The following is a 19,695-nucleotide window of genomic DNA, read 5'->3' as shown; positions in this document are numbered from 1 at the left end:
TCAAAGTGAATCTACTGACCTGGACATTATTTTCAGCGCAGCTACAATGGCATTTAAAGGAAAAAAAATTCAACAATCTAAAACAGAAACATTAGCTGTCAGGCTTCAGCGTCAAACCCCCAAAAATAAAATAGCAAGCGTTTATTAATTGACTCACCAAAAACTTGCAACAAACATGCAGGGGGAAATCTAGCTTTGATGAGAGAGAGCACACTTCTTTCCGTCGTTAATCTGCACTGTAGCTGCAGTTGCTTTCGATGTGTATCTAGTCTGGAAACGGAATTACACCCGAAAACAACCAAATGGCATCAGAAATGAACCAGAAGTCATCAATTCCTCTTTCTTAGCAGTGTTTCAGAGTGGATTTTCCTTTAATAGTTAGAGTCAAATGTCAATCCATTACTGGCCACCAGCATACCTGTTGAAAGTATTTCAGGGTCATCAGGACGCCACAGACTCAAATAGCAATAAAGCACTCAACTCCGTCTTTATGTTAACACACGATTCACTGCACCTGCACTGCACCCCCCCACCCCAACCCTCACTTTCTCCCTCAGTGACCGTTTCAAAGCTGTTTGTGTACGGCATCCCACTGTTGTGTATGGGCTCATCTCAGACCTGTAGGGCCAGTTCCCCCATCTGTTTCACCTCTGCTGGCACTGGGCTGATGGCTATCATCCCCACTCTCCTGTCACACTGAGGCCCCACATGCCTGTCTGCCTCTCTGTCTACCTGTCGGCCTGTGTGTGTGTGTGTGTGTGTGTGTGTGTGTGTGTGTGTGTGTGTGTAAACGTCAGCCTGTATCCTACTTACTTCGATTCATCAGGTGCAAAAGTGTACGTGTGTGCGGAAGTGTGTGTGTTCGCATGACTGTGCGTCTGTATGGTGTGTGTGATGCAGTGTATGCAGTCATAAAGTCATCTTGAGCCCGTTTCAGACATGCAGTATTTTCTTCAAGTGTGCAGGAACACTTCCTCTTATACATACATATTTATAATGTTTCCTTAGTCAACTATTTACATATGTATTATTTAGGTATTTACATGTTTAACTAGTAATATCAGCATCTTTGAAACGTTTACAGTAATCGCCTATATCTACCTCAGTGGTTTTATACACATTTACCTCAGTGTGGGTGCTTCTAGCCTCTGATTGGTTAGTGTAGTGGCATGCGAGCCAGGAAGAAGGAAACATTGTTGTTGTGAAGCTGTTGTGAAGTGTGGGGAATGTATTGCTTAAGAAAGTTATCTGTCTTCATCCAACTGTTACTTCTCATTAAGAGTGATCCAACCTCCACATTATCAACCCACAAGTTACACTATGTTTGCAAAATGGATCCAAAACACATTTCCATGTGGTTTTAAATGCGATTCCAATTACATTTCTAGAGATGTGTGTCAGTCTGGATGCTCTGATGGCTCAAATCAGATTTCAGAGTGTCTTCTGCATCACTTGCAATGAGGCGTCTTTACATCTCTCATGCTTCCACATTAGAAAACCACAATATAGGCATCAATAACTACATGTTACCACAGCAACCCATACAGATAAGTGGGTGAGGTCTGGACACAAAAATCGAACTGGTAACACTTCAAGGAAAATGCTGGTAAGGCTGTGTTATGGATGAAAGCACTGACACTGCAGGGAAAAGTGCATAAAGGTTACGTCCTTCTGATGAAAGACGCTTTCACATCAAGCGAGTGAACCAGTTACAAGACTCTGCCGATAATGTATTTGAATCCTTTGTTTATGATTGCCTCGTGGATGGATTTTTAAAGAATGGCTGGAAAATGTACACATTCAGACATAATGGAGCTCCTCTCAGTCTGCATAGAAAATGGAATTGATAGGCAGCCGTCTGGAACAGTTAGAGATGTGGTCATGTATGAGAAAATATCAGGAATTCCCTGTGAGCGCGGCACAATGAGGCATAAGAGCCAAGTCTGAAGTCCCTCGCCACATCTATTCCAGCACCGCCATGGCGCACGCAAGACGGAAATGTTCCCGTAGCTGCATGTGTGAATAGCGCAAGTCACTAGAGGTGCCTGAGAGGTTATCCCAGTAATTTTCCGGGACCTACGTGTGAAAGAGACTTTTGGTGCTGTGATTACTCTCCCCTCCACCCTTAGCATGGATTTATGGCGCTGTGTGGCCTTTAGTCCAACCTCATTGCTCCCTGCTGGGGAAGGAGTGGAGATCTCAATCTGCAAACTTTGAACTGCCTGCTAATAATGTGTGTGTGTGTGTGTGTGTGTGTGTGTGTGTGGGGTGGGGGTGGGGGGTGGGGGTGGGGGGGGGGGGGGGTGAGTGAGTGTGTGTGTGTGTGTGTGTGTGAGAGAGAGAGAGAGAGAGAGAATCAGTGATTGCATGTCCTTCATTAACAGAGTCATTGGTTAATATGTCACTTTGTACAAAGGCAATTGCACGCACACAAACACACACATCCACCAATGCTGCTGGAGCAGAAAGGTACCCCATCTGATAAGAGCACTGTGCTCTGTCATTCTTTAGGGCTGTTTGAGGTTATATACACTTCCACATATTGTCGACGTGATCTCCTGACCTTCCACTCTGGGTTGCTGTCAAATATGAAAGGAATGTCATAGGTTTGCTTTAGAGACTTGAAAAAAACTTTGAAAAAAAAAAAAAAAAAAAGTGTGTGCTCTTCGGCCATGTTCATTGTGTGTTTCCCTAAGTAAATTTATGGTAAATGCTGTTAAGACTAAATGTATAATGTCTGTTTTCAAGGTCCTAAGATAAAATTAATAATAACCTCCCTGATTTGACCCCTCAGACTGCTGATATGGTTCCAATCCAGTCTCATTGTACAAATACTGGTATTATTGGATGATAAGCTCTCTTTCAGGAGCCGTGCTGGCAAGTTGGTCAAGAAAAAAAAAAAAAAAACTGACTTGGTTCATCTATAGAAATAAAGCCTGTCTTACAGTATGTCGCAGGAAGAAAACTGTGCAGGCAACTTTCTTTACTGTTTTATGGAGCATGGAGATGTTATTTACATGCATGCCACTGCCTCTGCTCCACCAAAGTGCATTTTGATTTATCACTGGTGATTCATATCATTTCCACGGTGACTATTAGAAGGTTGGATGGCCATCACTGTTGCTGCAACGGGACCAACATTGGTCTCGTCAAACAATGGGCAGTGTTGGTCCAGTAGGAGACAATAGGATCTCTCCTTTAAAAGTTAAAGCAAATAATTATTTTCAATTACTTTTTGGTACTGAATATTGTGTTAACACAGAACTGGGGAAATCTGCTGTTTGCTTTTATGTTTCCAATAAATGGAATGAGCCACAAGGTCACTCAGATTAGAGGGACTTGTATCAGTGTTACAGATTAAACTGACACTAAATTATTTGATTCAGGTTGATGTAACCGTTTGTGGCAGTTTTTTTTTTTTTTTTTTTTTTTTTAAGTTTTGATGTCTGAATTTTGATGTTTTAAAACTTTGTGTCTGTCTGTTTGTTCTCAGTTGGATTTCCCTGGATAAATGAAGGTGAACTTACTAACAAAGTATATTCAGCAAACTGACTTTTAATCTACATTTATTGCAACCAGCCTGTTCTTTACCTTTCACCAACTCTAGCTGAGGAATCAGATGTCACCCCGGAGAAACCAGCTAAATTCAATCTTTAACATATTTATCCAAAAATGCGGCAGCCTTTTGAGGAAGGATCCTGGGAGCAATAAGAGATTTAGGCAAAACCGACAAAGCAAACTGTTACTGCACTTCATAATCAGAGCATGACCTGATTTGGAGAGTATTTCTAGGGGCTGTGTGAGTTACTTTAGATCCACATTGACCAACAGGCTGACCAGAGCTTTACCGAGGCCACGGCAGCTTTGTTTCCTAATGTAACTGAATAGACTCTGAGGGTCAATATTGGGCTCTGTGAAACAGTATTGTGATGTTTTCACTGACAACCGTGGAGCGATAGATGACGCATGTCTGCAAATCTCTGATCAACTCTTGAGTTTTATATAAAACATGGTCTGTGTTTCAGAGTGACATGTTGCCACCTGCTGCATGCGCACTCAAAGGGAAGCTCCACTCGAAAGGACTCGTCTCGGTGGACTTTTGTGAGATGATGACGATGGATAGTTTTTGCTGACGTCATCCTCTGAGACAGAAAGGCTGGGTTGATGTGGAATTTGGAGAGGTTGTCATTGATAAGAAAACAATGTATGCCAACACGTTTCTCCAGTAATACTCTACAAGAGACTGCCGTGCAGGTTTGTAGGATTGGATTTTGCTCTGATGTGTCCTCGTAGCCAATATGCAGATATATACACACATATATATGTATATATATGCACACACCCACTCGCTCAAACACACACGGCTTTTGTCAATCAGTGTCTTTGGTCACACCCTCTATCCTTTTATCCTTACTCTTGCTTCTTATCAGCTGAGGCTTAGAGAATGGGCTGAGGAAGAAAGGTGGGGGGGTTACCTGTACTGAGTGGCCCCACCTCCCTCTTCTGGCCACTCAGTGAGTAAACACTAAACCACCTTTGCCTCCACTCTCATACAAGCAGACACAGGCAGGCAAGGAGACTGTCTTTCTGCCACAGTCTGTCAAGAAACAAGGAGCGTGAATGGACAGAGACAGTGTGTTTTGAAGGTTAGACATTGCATGCCTGTGTGTGTGTGTGTGTGTGTGTGTGTGCGTCGGTGTGTGTTGATGTGCAAGGTGACTTCCAAAACCACCACACACCTGCTGAATCTCCTCGGCCTTGCCTAACCTCGCCGATTTCAGATCTCCTCAGGGTTGGATACAGGTACGGTACTGATGTCGACCCTTAAGTTATTTTCTTTGCTGCTTTAGGTTCTTTAATAGTGTGGTATTGCAACTGCTCATTGCGTGTTTTAATGTCACTTTACTGTTATTTTTTTTTAAAGAGAATAGCTGACTGTGACACAGAGTGTGGCCAGCCAAATTTGAGCAGATTTCTCTTCGCCTTTTTTTTGGCCAAAAACCAAAATATCTCAATCTGCCTTCTCTCCTAATATTGTTCTACTTGGTTGGCAGAGTTTTGTCACATCTGAGGCCTAACTGTAACATATGCCTATTACCATGCATGTAGACTGTCTTCCATGCCTTAGCAACCTTTATCACAAGTAATCTATAGCTTATAACATTTAGGAGTGTTTGTATTCAGGCTTTCTCTCCGCCATGTGAAAAAGTCTGGATGTAACCTTTTTAGTAGAACTGCTTTGACCTTGATGTCCTCAGCTAGTTACTGCTGGGAGGGTTTTTTTTTTTTGGCCTTTGTCTTTGTACACAGAAACCTACAGTGTACCAGGCCTCCCTGTTTTACTTCTTTGTCAGAGCCAAGATTATTGGAAACAGACAACAAAGGCACTTAAGCCAATCAGAGTGATTTGAATCGGGGTTCCTAATGTCTTTGCATTGAAACCAGTGGAACCGGCGGAGTGGCATAAGTCTGTGTGTGTGTGTGTGTGTGTGTGTGTGTGTGTGTGTGTGTGTGTGTGTGTGTGTGTCCAGGATGGGGGATAAAAAGTGCTTCACTGACTACATGGTTAAGTTGGTATTATTACCCATACACTTCCTGGTTCTTTATGATATGATGAATGGACTTTTACCCCTGTAAAAGGAGCTGTTTGGTGTGTGTTAGAGAGAAAGAGAGAGGGGGGAGAGAGAGGGGAAGGGAGAAAGGTAGGGAGAGAGAGAGAGGGAGGGAGGGAGAGAAATCGGTGATCCAGTGGTAAATTACATTCAGCCATGACAAAAAATACATTCAGTGGTGAACATGGATTGACACAATGACTGGACATCGTTATATATATAATTATTGTCTCTTCTTTATAATCTAATTCTTTTAGTTTTTGTTGCAACAGTTTTTTTTTTTAGGTACAAAAGTATTGTAATAACTTTCTCTGACAGAAATATTTCACTTCTACTGAAATGAAAGAGACACATAGTTCTGTCTAACTGTGCCAACATACAAGTGTGACCACACACACTTTGTTAACTGTATTTGTTGACAGGGTGGGCCCTTGTTTGAGTGTAAATGTGTGTCAGGTTTGGCTCACACTTTTGTTAGTGTGTGTTAGATAGTGCGTGCAAGTATGAGTCTAACCAACATAGAGAAAAATTGGAGGCTACAAAATATTCATAGATTTCTGTGTTATGTATTTCTTAAATTACACTCAGACAAACAAGATCTCTCCAATTCTTAGTCCTGCTCTCTCACTCTCTCTCTCTCTCTCTCTCTCTCTCTCTCTCTCTCTCTCTCTCTCTCTCACACACACACACACACACACACACACACACACACACAGAGGGTCACTAAAGCCTTTATCACGAGTGTGTGACAGTGTCAGTGGTGATTGTCTGAAACAATGTCTGCTATGGCCTTCTCCAGGCTAGCTGATTAGCCTGAGGAATGTGTTTGCCTAAGGAAGCAAAGCCTTTCAGCTAGTGCAAAGCTAAACTAGCTCCTATGTTAACTAATGACAACATATAGTCGTATTTGTGGACTTTGTGGCCAGGTTCGGTCCGACTCGACAATGCATACCTTCTCCCCTTTGTATTCAGGATTTGTCTTTCCATGAGCGTGTGATTAACATTGAAAATACGGTTTGATACAGCCAAAGTCAGGTCTTGTCTTCCAGATACTGCAGTACGGGTTGCCACATGAATAATAGCTCTCTAGTCATCTTTTCTGCTCACAAACAATAATTTTCAGTTTCAGCTGATGTCACAAGTTTAAAAAAAAGTGTGTGTTAAGATGCAGACTCTGTGTTGTATTGCTGAAAATCATAGTGTCTGAGTAAAGACAAAAAAGTGAACTCCATTTATTAAAGAGCAAGGGCATAGTAATGTGAAGGTCCAGAGGGGGGTGGGGAGTGGGGTGGGGGTGAGGGGGGGGCTCTCTGAGTAAATGAACTGGAATCAACCCCTCAACTGAGGAGGTGGGGTGGGCCGGAGGCGGTCACTTAAGCACTCTGTCTGACCTGAAATTCTTCAGGCCAGTTTCACTTTGAAGGGCTTTCTAGCGCTGAGGGAGGCCTGAGGAGATCGGAGGGAACATTTGGTACTCGCCATCCCCTCCTCCCTCGTTCGTTAGCCTCTTTCTCACTCCTCTCTGCATCTGCTCTTCTCCTCTTCACCCTGTTGTCTTGCCTCCCCGTTGCTGTGTGTGTTCCTCCGCTTTCATTTCTTACCCTCCTGGACCCCCTCTGCTCTCCTCCTCCTCCTCCTCCTCCTCCTCCTCCTCCTCCTCCTCCTCCTCACCACACCTTCCTCACTTCTCCTTCCTCCCCCCTCCCCTGCTGCTCTGCTTTGAGCTTGAGTGAACGAGAGGAATGAGGGTGACAGGTACATCGATGGGGGGAAGGAAAAAAAGATGAGAAAATAGTGGAGAGGGCAGCAAAAGAGTAGGAAGAGAGTGAGGGGGGCTTTCTTCAAATAATGTTTTGTAGATTAATTCCTAATCACGCAGGGAGAGAATTTGACTTTGATTGTGACTTTCTACCAGCGTGTGCATTTTTTGAGCCCGAATCTGATAAAACCTGAATCCTCACAGAGATGCATTTGATTGGCCAATCACCAACTATAAATGTGGCAAGAACCTGATATTTTTCAAACAATCTCCAAATAAAAATCACTCATGCCTATGTTGTTTTTCTTGTTGTTTTAAATCAATGAACTTATTTTCTTATTTGTAGTATAAATTGCCAAAATCTTCAGCACAACTAATAAATAAATCAAATGTTTGTTTGTTTTTTTGTTTTTTTTAATCTGCAGGAAAATGCATTTTTGGCATTTTTTTGAGAATATTGCTACTATAAATGTGTGGCTAGGATTTTTAATTGACATTTTAATATGAAGATGGAAAATGTTGGGATTCAAGCTCAAGCTCACACAGACCCGTCAGACCCCATCAGGTTCTGATAGTGATTAAAAACGCCTTACTCCATAGAAACTGAATGGGATTCAGTTCATTCCCATTCAGTTTCTATTCCTTACCCCTGACACATTTCAAATTTCATTTCATTTTCGTTACAATTTCATTTACTCAATTACTGTAGGCTCAGTATGCTTAAGTACAGTTCTGAGGCACTGACACTTTAGTTTTTTCCATTTTTTAAGACTTTACCCTTTTACTTTTTAACACTACATTTCATAATGAAATATGGTACTGCACGACATTTATCTGTGTCTGTAATTACTTGTCATTTTGCATGGTAAACTTTTAAATGCACATGATAAGATACGGTGCATTGAAACAAGCCAAAAAGTATATGGAGCATTTAGAGCTCTAACAATGAAATATTTCTTACAGGTTGATGCAGTGATGATTTAATCTATGAAAGGAACCATTTTCCACAATAATTACTTTTCACACTTGAGTAGATTTTACTGCTAATACTTTTACTTACAATCTTGAATGCAGAACTTTTATAGGAATATTTTTTCCATCATGGTATTGGTACTTTTACTTTAATAAGACAATAGTGTGACTTAATTCTCATCAGTCAGCAGGCTGACAGTTGAGCCGGGTGAACCGCTACGTGAGGACATCATGTGTCCTTAACCACCAGCCACAGTTCTCACTTCTCTTTCATCTTAGTCAAGTTCACTGTTTCACTGGGTTGTGGTCATCTGGCTCCTGGCCAAAAATGAATTTTGATACAGAAAGTACATGAGAGTTTGAGATTGAATTTCTCCCCTGTTGAGCTTTATATTTGGAGGAGTTATATTCACAGACTCTTTTGCTTTTCCCCAATCTTCCCTGCTTACCTTGTCCTCTTCTCTCTGCAAATAATTATGTCAGCAACTCTTAATTTTATTTTTTGACACTACAATGTTGTGAAATCTCCCCAGAGTAATAATGCGACAGGGGTTTGCAAAAATCACAGCAGGAAGCTTTTTTTTTTTTTCTTCCCTAAAGCAGCTTATCACTTACTGCACATGACTGAGAGGGACTGCTTCCAGGAAAGCATAGCGTGGGTCTACACACCACGGTAAACTCCTACAGGTCGTATCGCTCTGCAGAGATAAACAGCAGGCCTCTGGTCTTGTGACATGCTACTCATTTACCTATATGGATGATCTGTTACAATAGATGACAGTCACACCCAAGATACAAGTTACAGCCGCTGCTTTACTGCTGGCTTGGTTCCTGCTTATTAATGGATTTTGTCTATGTGGCAGACTTCATAGTGTGCACGTGTGTCCTGAACTGTGAAATATCCTGTCACAAAGTAATCAAAAAGGTTTAAAATCCTCTTTCTCCTATGTTTATTACCCTCTTAAAAAAGGATTTAGTGCTTTTGCAGGTGTTTCTCAACAGTCTTGCAGTGTTAAATATAAAGGAGGGTAAGTTATGACTTCCAGTTGGTGTCATTATAAGGCAAACCACTTCTACTATTACAAACAGAGATCAGTTTGGTTTTTAGGCAGGTCCCTTGTACACAGTCTATGTATAACTTACTGATAAAACTAAACATATTAATTTATTTGTATAGCAACAAAACACAACGTAAAATAAAAACAAATCCTATCTACAAAAAAAAAAAAAAATTAGAGCATATCATCAGCCAGTATGCACTCAAATCCTAGATTTAAATAGACACAGCAAAATTATAACATATAAACTATAATGGAAAATAAAATTAAAAAAAAAAAATAAGCCAAATTAAACTATAAAAAAAAATAATCATAAAAAAAAAAACAAGGCTATGAAAGTAAGTTTTAAACAGATTTGGCTGTTTTACTATTAAAACCGTACTTGTGCTGGTTCACTGACCTCTGTGTGAATGTGTGTGTGTGTGTGTGTTTGTGTTTACACGTCTGAGTGTGTGTGTATGTGTGCCCGAGCACCCAGTTAGTGAACATGTCCAATGATTGAAGGAAGGTGGTTACTGGCGTTTTAACTGCTGACCTGATGGGCCGACGGTCCTGCTGCACAGGCACCAGCACACCTGAGCCCTCTGAGCCGTGTCTGCCTTGTGATTGGCTCTCACTCGTGATTGACAGTTAATCTTTGATTTGAATTGAACTTTGGCAGAGGGATGGGTGAATTTGCCGACCTGTAATGGCCCTTTTCCATTAGTATCTACTCGGCTCGACTCGGCTCGACTCTACTCGCCTCGACACGGTTTAGGTGGTTTTCCATTACAGTTGAGTAGCACCTCGCCGTGGGTGGAGTCGCCGGCGCACCGTCCAGCTCCCTCTGGATTCTTTGGGCCACCACAAAGCTCAGAAAAGTCTCCACGTCTTTATTTGACCGCGGTCGCGGTTTGCTTGCCATTTTCCGACTTTGACAACTTCACTGACGATCAATGCGCACGGCCGCTGTTGCCGTTTTTTTTTTTTTTTTTTTTTAATGTCGGGTTTTGTTTTCGTGCGGGAGTCGCTCTCGTCACTCCCTGTCCAATCAGTTGCCTGCACGGCGTTTACGTCACATTTTCAGCTCGACTCAGCTCGACTCAGCTCGCTTGGAACCCCGGCTGAGTAGGTGCTAAATGGGACCTGCTAGCAGGTACTACGACCTAATGGAAAAGCTCTTAAGCCGAGTAGAGTCGAGCCGAGTCGAGCTGAGTAGGTACTAGTGGAAAAGGGGCATAAGCCTGGTTATCCCAGCCCGTCCCCTCCCCACTTTTCTCACTTTTGCACAGTTGCTCAACCGCCCCTCAACCCTACCCCACCCATTCACACCCATTCACACCCTCACACACTCATCTCTCTCACACTCACTTCTTGTATGCATTTTGCTCGTTCAAAGAAAACAATGTGCGCTTAATGGTTGATAATGTCATACATTTGTTACCTGGTAATTGGTTAGGCAAACACAAAACACCCAAACCTCTCTGTGTTCCATTTTCACTTTAATCTCTTCCTCATTTTTTCTGCCTCTGCGATTCTCATGTTTAAGCTAAGAGCACTCTCCCCCCGCCTGTTTACTCAGTCATTAAGGACTCTGGTTTTGGCAATCGCAGCTGAAACTCACCACCCTGTTGACCACAAACTGTGACTTTCATCCCTCTCTGTCCCTATCTGCCCACTCTAGCTCTTATGCCTTCTCTCCTTCTCCTTTTAAATGCACTGAGGTTGGTTAGAGTAGAAACTGTTTGCCCAAAACTGAAACTACTGCCTTTTTTTTCTCTCTCCTCTCTGGCTCCATGTCTGTTTTTCTCTCCGCTTTCCCTCTATCTGCTGTCTTGACTGCTCAGGAAGGTGTGCATTGTTTGCTTAAGTTAAGCTGTCCTAGGAACACGTTCGCCGTTGTTATGTACAAAAACACACATATATACCCCTACGCTGACATGCACACACACTCGACTCAGTCTTGTGTGGACATGATTGTCAATCTGGTTGTCTGTCGGAGAGATTTTAAAAGTCTGCTTGGAGTCAGGTAGTAAGACATAAAATCTCTCTACTGTCTTTTCTGAATATCTGCAGCTTTCTGGTGGCTTGTCAGATTCACAAAACTACATTTCCCATCAGCCCTGCTACTCTCCACAAACCATTGCTCCTTCTTGACACAGCACAATACTCAAACAAAGGCAAAGATTTGCAGGTTTTTAAACAGGTACACACACACTCACACTCTCTCCTTACTTAATGTCTGCAAACTTACAGCTTTGGTTCCACCCATTTCCACACATACACCTTCACACACACACAAGCACCTGTTTTAGCTCCGCCTCTACCGGGTCTCATGCTCTAGTTGCAGCTCTGGTCCAGTGTGTGTGTGTGTGTGTGTGTGTGTGTGTGTGTGTGTGTGTGAGGGAGGCTGGCCTCTCTGATCAGTGCCCTGCTGTACCTGTCTCTCATGGAGGTGGACTCACACTCCCAGAGCAGGCAGCCAGGCGGTGGAGCGCTGTGAAGCAACAGGGGTAGCTATCCTCCCATCTGACCGCTCTCTGCTTTTCCTTCCTCTTTCCTTCTCTCCAGCTATCTCTCTGCTGTGATATCTTTCTCAGCATTTCTGTTCAATCTCTCTCACTTCCCTCTTGACTTCTTGCTTTTACAAGGGATTCTTAACTCTTGACGGGATGAGATGAATATTTGGTCATTTTCTTTGTTTTTACAGAAAAAGCTCCACAACTTTTTGGATTTGCTTTTTTTCCCCAAGCTGACACTGTGTTTGAATCTGTGTGAGATTCCTATAGAGGAGTTTTTATACATTAGAATGTAAGTCTATTACTTCTTGCTCAGTGGTTGTTCCTCTTAATTCAGATAAGACACAGATTTGAAGCCAGCCTGCAATAGTAGTTGCATGACTCACTTGGATCCAGTTGTGTTCTCAGTAGCTGCAGTGATGTTATCTACTGGGGTGGGCATTTTAAAATAGCAGCTTTGGACTGTTTTGCAATCACTGGTGTCTCATTGGTCCAGCTCCTGTTCTGCTGTCTTGTGACCCCGTTGTTTGGGGCTGCTGGGGGAACGCTGTGAGCCAATCACCTCCACGTGTCGGTGTGTGCATACAGCTAAGATGGCGGCTTTCTTAGGCCTGTTTTCTTCAGTACACTGGCTCAATGTCACTCAGGATAGAACTGCCAACTGAGAGAGGCATTGTTCCTTACTGTTAAACACACACGCACGCACGCGCACACACCCACACACACACACACACACTTTCTTTGCTCTGTAATCTGCAACAAGTCAGGCGCCAAAGAGATGCCAAAAGGTTAAAAAATTTGATTCTTACAAGAATCTGCAAAACTTGCCTACCTTGAATTATATCAATAAAAGAGAAAGTCTTTCTTCTTTCTCAATAGGAACAAAATACTCTTCGTTCCTATTGAGAAAGCTTCAAATTAGATGGCAAATCGACAAAAATTGTTGTGTAGAATTGTTTGTAGAGATACCGCTGTAAAGCTGTAAAATGTGTTCTTATGCTCATAAAGCAATTCAGTCCTCAGTAACAAGCTGTTAATATGTAGACAATCAGGTGCCTCTGTCAATCATAACCACAATATAATGGACAATCTCCACAGCTTTAACTATAACCCCAATAAACCTGCAACAGGTTATCTTTTAGAACACTTTAACCAACTGGCAGACCCTGTTACCCAATCAAATCCTTGCTCTTTAACTTCCTTGTTGTGTGCCAGCGAATGGGATGAGCGGCCTGCGTCCCGTCTCCAGTGACCCTTCCTTCCTGTGATACTCTCAGTTCATGACCTTTGACCAGGTGAAGCCTGTGTCTGGACATTTGAAGGGGGAGATTGTCCTTGCATGGTGGCTTTGAACAGTAAGCTGCTGCTGTTGTGCTATCAGTGGGGTAAAGTTAGGGTCCAAGAAAACAACAACAACATGAAAGTTGTTTTGTTTGTTAACCTTTGTTAGGGTTTCTAAAGCTCTGGTTGCTTATGTGAAGCATCATCTGTAAATGCTCACTCTTTCCTCACTCTGTCACTCTGTCTCTCTCTCCATGTGAGTAAAGGCTGTGATTTGTGTTGGCCATGGTTAATCATCTACCTGTTGCTGCCTCAGGTTTCTTGCACACACAAACACACACTCACACACTCTCTCTTTCTCTTGCACACACACAAAAAGGTCAGCATTCGCTAAGAAGGTGCTATGGGGAGATTGCAGGCTTGTGAATGAATAATCATTGCTTTCTCTTGTGTCATTTTCCTCATTTCCTCTGCAGTGCTGCTTCCCTGCCTCTTTCTGTCTGTCTTGTTTTTCTTTTCATATTATTTTGGTAGGGCAGACTTTCTTGAGTCAAATTTGGCTGTTGAGAGATTTAGAATTGACCTATTCTCTTGCTCTCACACACAGAAACACTGTCTGTTTCACTTCATTTCGGCTCTCTCAAAGAGGCACTATGATTTCCTGAGTCTGTCCTAAGAAAGGAAAACCTCAGCACAACAGTAGTCGGAATTGAGGAAGTTAAAATCTCCCTGATTGGCCAAAATCAGGAAGTAGATTGCCCCACTGTAAGCATGAATAATGAATATATCATGTTTTTGACACAGAAACATTTCCAGAAAAGGAAGCCTTGTGAAAGCCTGTGATACAGTGTGCCAACCTCACAGTGTCACATAGCTCCTTTTTGTGAGGGAGCACAACTCCCACAATGGATATTGTCCTTCCTTTGTCATCAGTCTGGCAAGATAAGGCTGATAAGAGATGGAGTCATGTTAGCACTTCACACAGAAGGAGAGAAGGAGGGAGGGTATGCTGAGCTCTGGAAGCAGAGAGGGATAAAAACACAGATAAAACAGGCGTGTTAACTTCGCAGGTTACAGTAACTGTGAGGGGAAAACTTGAGTGATGTGTTTGTGTTCACTGGGAGTGAAATGGCACTATTACTGACAAAAAGCAGAGCATGTATCTGTCTTCCTGAATAGATGTCCTTATAACTGTGTTGAGTTCGCTATGTCTGTACAATCAAATGTCATCTTAGCTGATGTCAAAATGCAGCAAGCAACCAGCGGCTAAAGTGGGAGAAAATAAAATCCTGTCTTTCCTCACTCTTCGTTTTGTTATCTTCTTGTCCTCTTCGGTCTGACCTCATCTTTTTTCTGCCAGAATCAATGAATGAATGAAAGGTTTTTTTTTGTGTGTGTGTGTGTGTGTGTGTGTGTGTGAGCATCATGAGTGCTCCAGTTTCAGTCTGCCAAAGACATGAAATTTAGATCTGTATTGTACTTTCTTAAACCATTTTCTCTGGTATTCAGAGCATCTCTCTTTTCTTTCTATCAAGCTCCCATTTACATCATTCTTCCTCCGCTGAGGCTGAGGTGTGGGCCAGTTTGCAGGTAATTATAAGCCCTTTAGCCTTGGGTGAACCAGCAAGTGGGCAGGTGTGTGTATGTGCACGTGTGTGTGGGAGGGTGGGATATTGGGTCAGGTCAAATGAGTGTGTGCGTTGCCATGGTTGCTCGGCTTTGTAGTGTTTTACCTTTGTTGACTGCCTCACCTATCTCTGTCAAAGTCCAGGCAATCTCATACACACACACACACACACACACATGCACACACACTGCCTGCCTTCCTTGGGAGGGGTTGCTGTTTATTTGGCCTATTTGCTTACGTGACCAGGTTTCATCTGACGAAAAAATAGTTTGCTTTGTAGTCTGTCTTTGATTGATTGCCTCAGTGTTGTATAAAGCATGGTGATCTGGGGATTTAAATTGCTGGGGATTTTTCCGTTCTGAATGCTGGTGGTGTTGGAAAACGGGTTAGAGAGTAAGAGGTTTACGCTCGGGAAGCCGATTTCTGATTGTTCTCTAGTTCCTCTTATAGGCTGTGTTTTTTAATGAAGTGCTGCACACATACACACACACACACACACACACACACACACACAAACACACACACACACACACATACACAGGCACACAAAATACACCCGCACAGTGTATACCCATTCATATCGATAAGTAGGATAAAGTACAACCCCCCCTCGTGGCAGCTGTGTATGTGACAGATATTTGTGTGAGATTAACAATAAATAATTGTGCATCGCTGCTGCTTTGTCACAGAACGTAGTCTTATTTTACACAAAGTTCCTTTTGGAGAATACCTTAACTATAACACATCTAACCTACCTCTGTTACTCTTTCACACTCTTACACTCACACACACACACACACACACATGCATGTGTCATGAGCATGTGACCTAGTCACACTCAGTGAACCTTGAGCTGGGGTTTCAGGGTTTACAGCCGTTCACTCTCTCTGATAGGGGTCAGAGGTCAGCAAGGGATCTGAGGAGCTCAACAAAACAAAGCTGTAAAACCAGCAATAGCGCTGGAGCTCTGGGAATTTATAGATGTTGTATTCTCATTTGGTGTGTCCAGGTAACATATATTGACTGTTTTAAATTGTGAACGACAATGTGTGCAGTGCTGCAATGAAACAAATGGCCGTATCTTAGTTATCACGTAGATTTTTTATTGTAATTATTTTTGCTGTAACTCATATTGCAGCCATATGATGGTATACTATCACTACTCAAACTGACCCTACTTATTGAGTGTACTTTCACTCTACTTGTTGCATTTCCCTGTTTGCAGGCTTATTCTTTTCTCTTTTCTTGTATAGTGCATGTATCTGATGTTGCCAAGAAAACGAGAATTTAAAAATCTCCCTCTCAATCCCTCTCTCCTCTCCAGGCCCCAGATCTGATTGGATGGTTTTATCATAATGACAGCCGAAGATCCCACTTCCTCCTCAAGCATGAGCAATAACGCCGCCCCCTCCAGCTCCAAACCCTCTGGCCCCTCTCACCATTCTCTCCATGGACAAATCACCATCCCTGAAGGTGTGGCAGGTGCTCCCAATGAGGCCGCCCTGGTGGCCCTGATGGAGCGTACTGGTTACAGTATGGTCCAGGAGAATGGTCAACGGAAATATGGCCCCCCACCTGGCTGGGATGGCCCATCTCCACCACGCGGATGTGAGATCTTTGTGGGCAAGATCCCTCGGGACGTTTATGAGGATGAGCTGGTCCCGGTGTTTGAGTCCGTAGGACGCATCTATGAGATGCGCCTTATGATGGACTTTGACGGGAAGAACCGTGGCTATGCATTTGTTATGTACACACAGAAACATGAGGCCAAGCGGGCTGTGCGGGAGCTCAACAACTATGAGGTTCGGCCCGGACGGCTGCTTGGGGTCTGCTGCTCCGTAGACAACTGCCGTCTTTTCATTGGTGGTATCCCAAAGACCAAAAAGCGTGAGGAGATCCTTGAGGAAGTCTCTAAGGTGACAGAGGGTGTACTAGACGTGATTGTTTATGCCAGCGCTGCAGACAAGATGAAGAACCGTGGCTTCGCCTTTGTGGAGTATGAGTCCCACCGTGCGGCTGCCATGGCCCGCAGGAAGTTGATGCCGGGGCGTATCCAGCTTTGGGGCCATCAGATTGCAGTGGACTGGGCCGAGCCAGAAATCGATGTGGATGAGGATGTGATGGAGACGGTGAAGATCCTCTACGTCAGGAACCTCATGATGGAGACCAGCGAGGAGACACTTAGACAGGTGGGACTGGTTGACTGGTATGAATTGATTGATTGATATTATAGTATGTGTGCTGTTACTTGGTAGAAAACTGCAACTCCATGAAGAGATAATCTACTAGGTGTAGCCAACAATCAACCATTTCTCTATCAACCAGGTGTTTAGTCAGTGGAACCCTGGCTGTGTAGAACGAGTGAAGAAAATCCGTGACTATGCCTTCGTCCACTTCACCTCCCGGGAGGACGCTGTCTTGGCCATGGACCACCTCAACGGCACAGAGGTGGAGGGGTCCTGCATTGAGGTGACTCTTGCCAAGCCAGTTGATAAAGAGCAGTACACACGCTACCAGAAGGCCTCTAAGGGGGGCACAGTCGCTGCAACTCCAGAGGCTACTCAGCAGAACTATGTTTACCAGTGTGACCCCTACACACTGACCTACTATGGTTATCCCTACAACACCCTCATTGGACCAAACAGAGACTACTTCGTCAAAGGTTAGAATGATTTTTTTTTTTTTTCTATAAGTAATGGTCACTCGCCATAGACAAAGTGTTTCTCTCAGAGCCAGGCATTGCTGACATTTATTGTAGATATTGATGACAGAAGAAACACTTTGAGCTATTGCGCTGTTGTAGATCTCATAATGACATGCAACAGATGCCATCTTAGGGCCAGTGAAGAATATATACCATCTGTAAGCAACTCCATGATTTTCAAATGGACATGATGACTAAAATAATAGTGATTTTTGTCTATAATGGGAAGACTTTCGTTTGATGAGAGCTTTTTAAAATCTTTAACTTGATGAGGGTTTGTGGCTTAAAATCACAGATTTGTTACTTGAGAAGAAAGCACAAAAGAAAAACAAAATGAGTTAGGGTGTTGGACCAATGAATGCTAATCCTATTACCTTTGATGACTGATTAAATATGGTCTTTGGGTGGTAGCAAGAAAATCTATTTAACTTTCGACAATCATTGTGTTTTGGTTTTCTCTCCAAAGGAGCCCCAATGATACAGAACAATGGTAATCTCTCACATCCTTATTCCTACTCATTCCTTCAATGAACAATGAACTTCCCTGCCATGTGACAAACTCTTTGGTTTCTAACATCTTCCTCTCCTGCTGTGCTGTCACTTCCCATCTTATTCTGGGATACTGAAAAGATCACAACAAAGTCAAGCGCATCCAAGAATATCAATTTACAGTACATTCAGTTTCCATAATAGCATTCAAAAACTATTTTAAAAGTCAGAGTAGTGTTAAGACAAGAAGTCAAATTTGAGCAAATGAAACCCAAATAAAGTAATTGTACTCGAAAAATATTGCTGAGAGAGACACCTTCCAGGACACTGTAAGGAAATCAGTGTTAATTTACTGTCCTTTGTGTACAAGAAAAAAAAATAAAATAAAAACTTTAGTCATGATATCTTGAGAGGAACTTAAGAGAAACCCTTATCCTCTTGGTAAATCTAGCCTTTCTTGTTGTCCTACACAGTCTTCATTAAGTTGCCCCCAGAAAACTCCTGCTCCCCAAGTCCTAAACCACACCCGCTGTAATTATATTATATATATATATTGTATTTTAAGCAGGTACTGTGCGAGGTCGTGGTCGTGCTGCTGCAGGTAACCGTACCCCTGGACCACGGGGGTCCTACCTGGGGGGTTACTCTGCTGGCCGTGGCATCTACAGCCGCTACCATGAGGGCAAGACCAAGCAGCCCGAAAAGCCCTATGAGCTGATGCCCAGTCTGGAGCTGGCTGCCTCCGTCAACCCAGTTGGCATCAAACCTGGCACAAGTCAGTGAGATAGACAAATCCTTATCCTCGCCCACCTCAAAAGCTTTTACTAAACCTTCCAACCCATATTTTGCTCGCTGTCCTGTCCTGCTTGAGGAACGCTCTTTTTAAAATCCGAGTAGTGGTTGTCACTGGATGGTCATGGGCAAAAGGACTTGAAGGAATTGATTTACAGTTTTGGATGAGTACACCAAATCTGTGTCCTTTCCATGGCCAGAGAGTAACTGCCACTTTAGTTCCTCAGTCTCGCCTCGTTCTTCCACATCAGCATGTGAAGAGATTTGCCTCTGATGTGGGGTCTGGTACTTGAGACAATCTTGTTTAACACATGCTCTTAACTCCAGGTTTTGGACGAAACATGGTTTGCAGTTTCTTGTCTTTTTTAGAGTCAAGACTGTATGAAAAAACTATATAGGATAAATGAACCGTCTCACTACAGATTTCCTTTTTGCATGTAAAATGTAAACAAGGAAATGAGTTAACAATAGCAGCCTCTTTACTCCCCTTGGCTATACCGCTGTTTTGCTCAAGACTGGAGTTGAAATGCATACCCTCCTCTCTTCCTCTCTAAATAACGATTCTCTTCCTCTTCGGCTGTAAATTCCTTCTCTATTCTGTCCATTATCTTCTGATCATTAAAATGTTTCTTAAAGGAGAATACCGGTGTCATTTAGTTATAGAGCATTTACATCTGTCTGCATTTAGTTTTCATGTCCTCCAATCATGAACTGCTGTCCTGCTTGACACCCCAAATAAGAGGGCATGGATTGGACAATAAATGTTTTTGAGGAGTTGTTTCCTGGGAAACTTCCATTTCCTCCTGTGGGAGTCAGGTGATTGCCAGTAAGCAGGGTGTAACATGAAGCACACTTTGATATGAAAATACTCTAGGTGTGAAAAAAACTCAAGCACAAAGAAAT

The 19,695-nt window shown here is 42.9% G+C and overlaps 1 protein-coding gene across 12 annotated transcripts in view; it reads left to right on the top strand.

Moving 5' to 3' along the window:
* The window catches only part of rbm47 (RNA binding motif protein 47), a 38,443-nt gene that overhangs the window by 13,645 nt on the left and 5,103 nt on the right, over positions 1-19,695 (top strand). For 6 of the 12 annotated variants that reach the window (XM_030052530.1, XM_030052519.1, XM_030052509.1 and 3 more), the window contains exons 3-6: positions 16,132-16,996; positions 17,133-17,469; positions 17,978-18,001; positions 18,566-18,775. In XM_030052530.1, the coding sequence (XP_029908390.1) occupies positions 16,163-16,996; positions 17,133-17,469; positions 17,978-18,001; positions 18,566-18,775 (1,405 nt within the window). In that variant the 5' untranslated portion in view covers positions 16,132-16,162. Of the gene's footprint in view, positions 1-14,715; positions 14,771-16,131; positions 16,997-17,132; positions 17,470-17,977; positions 18,002-18,565; positions 18,776-19,695 lie in introns of all 12 variants that reach the window. The other 6 variants (XM_030052492.1, XM_030052547.1, XM_030052563.1 and 3 more) reach the window with 6 other exon arrangements.

Source organism: Myripristis murdjan, chromosome 1 (assembly GCF_902150065.1).
Source record: "Myripristis murdjan chromosome 1, fMyrMur1.1, whole genome shotgun sequence".
NCBI classification, from domain to species: domain Eukaryota; kingdom Metazoa; phylum Chordata; class Actinopteri; order Holocentriformes; family Holocentridae; genus Myripristis; species Myripristis murdjan.
This window is presented reverse-complemented; position numbering and strand designations above follow the sequence as displayed.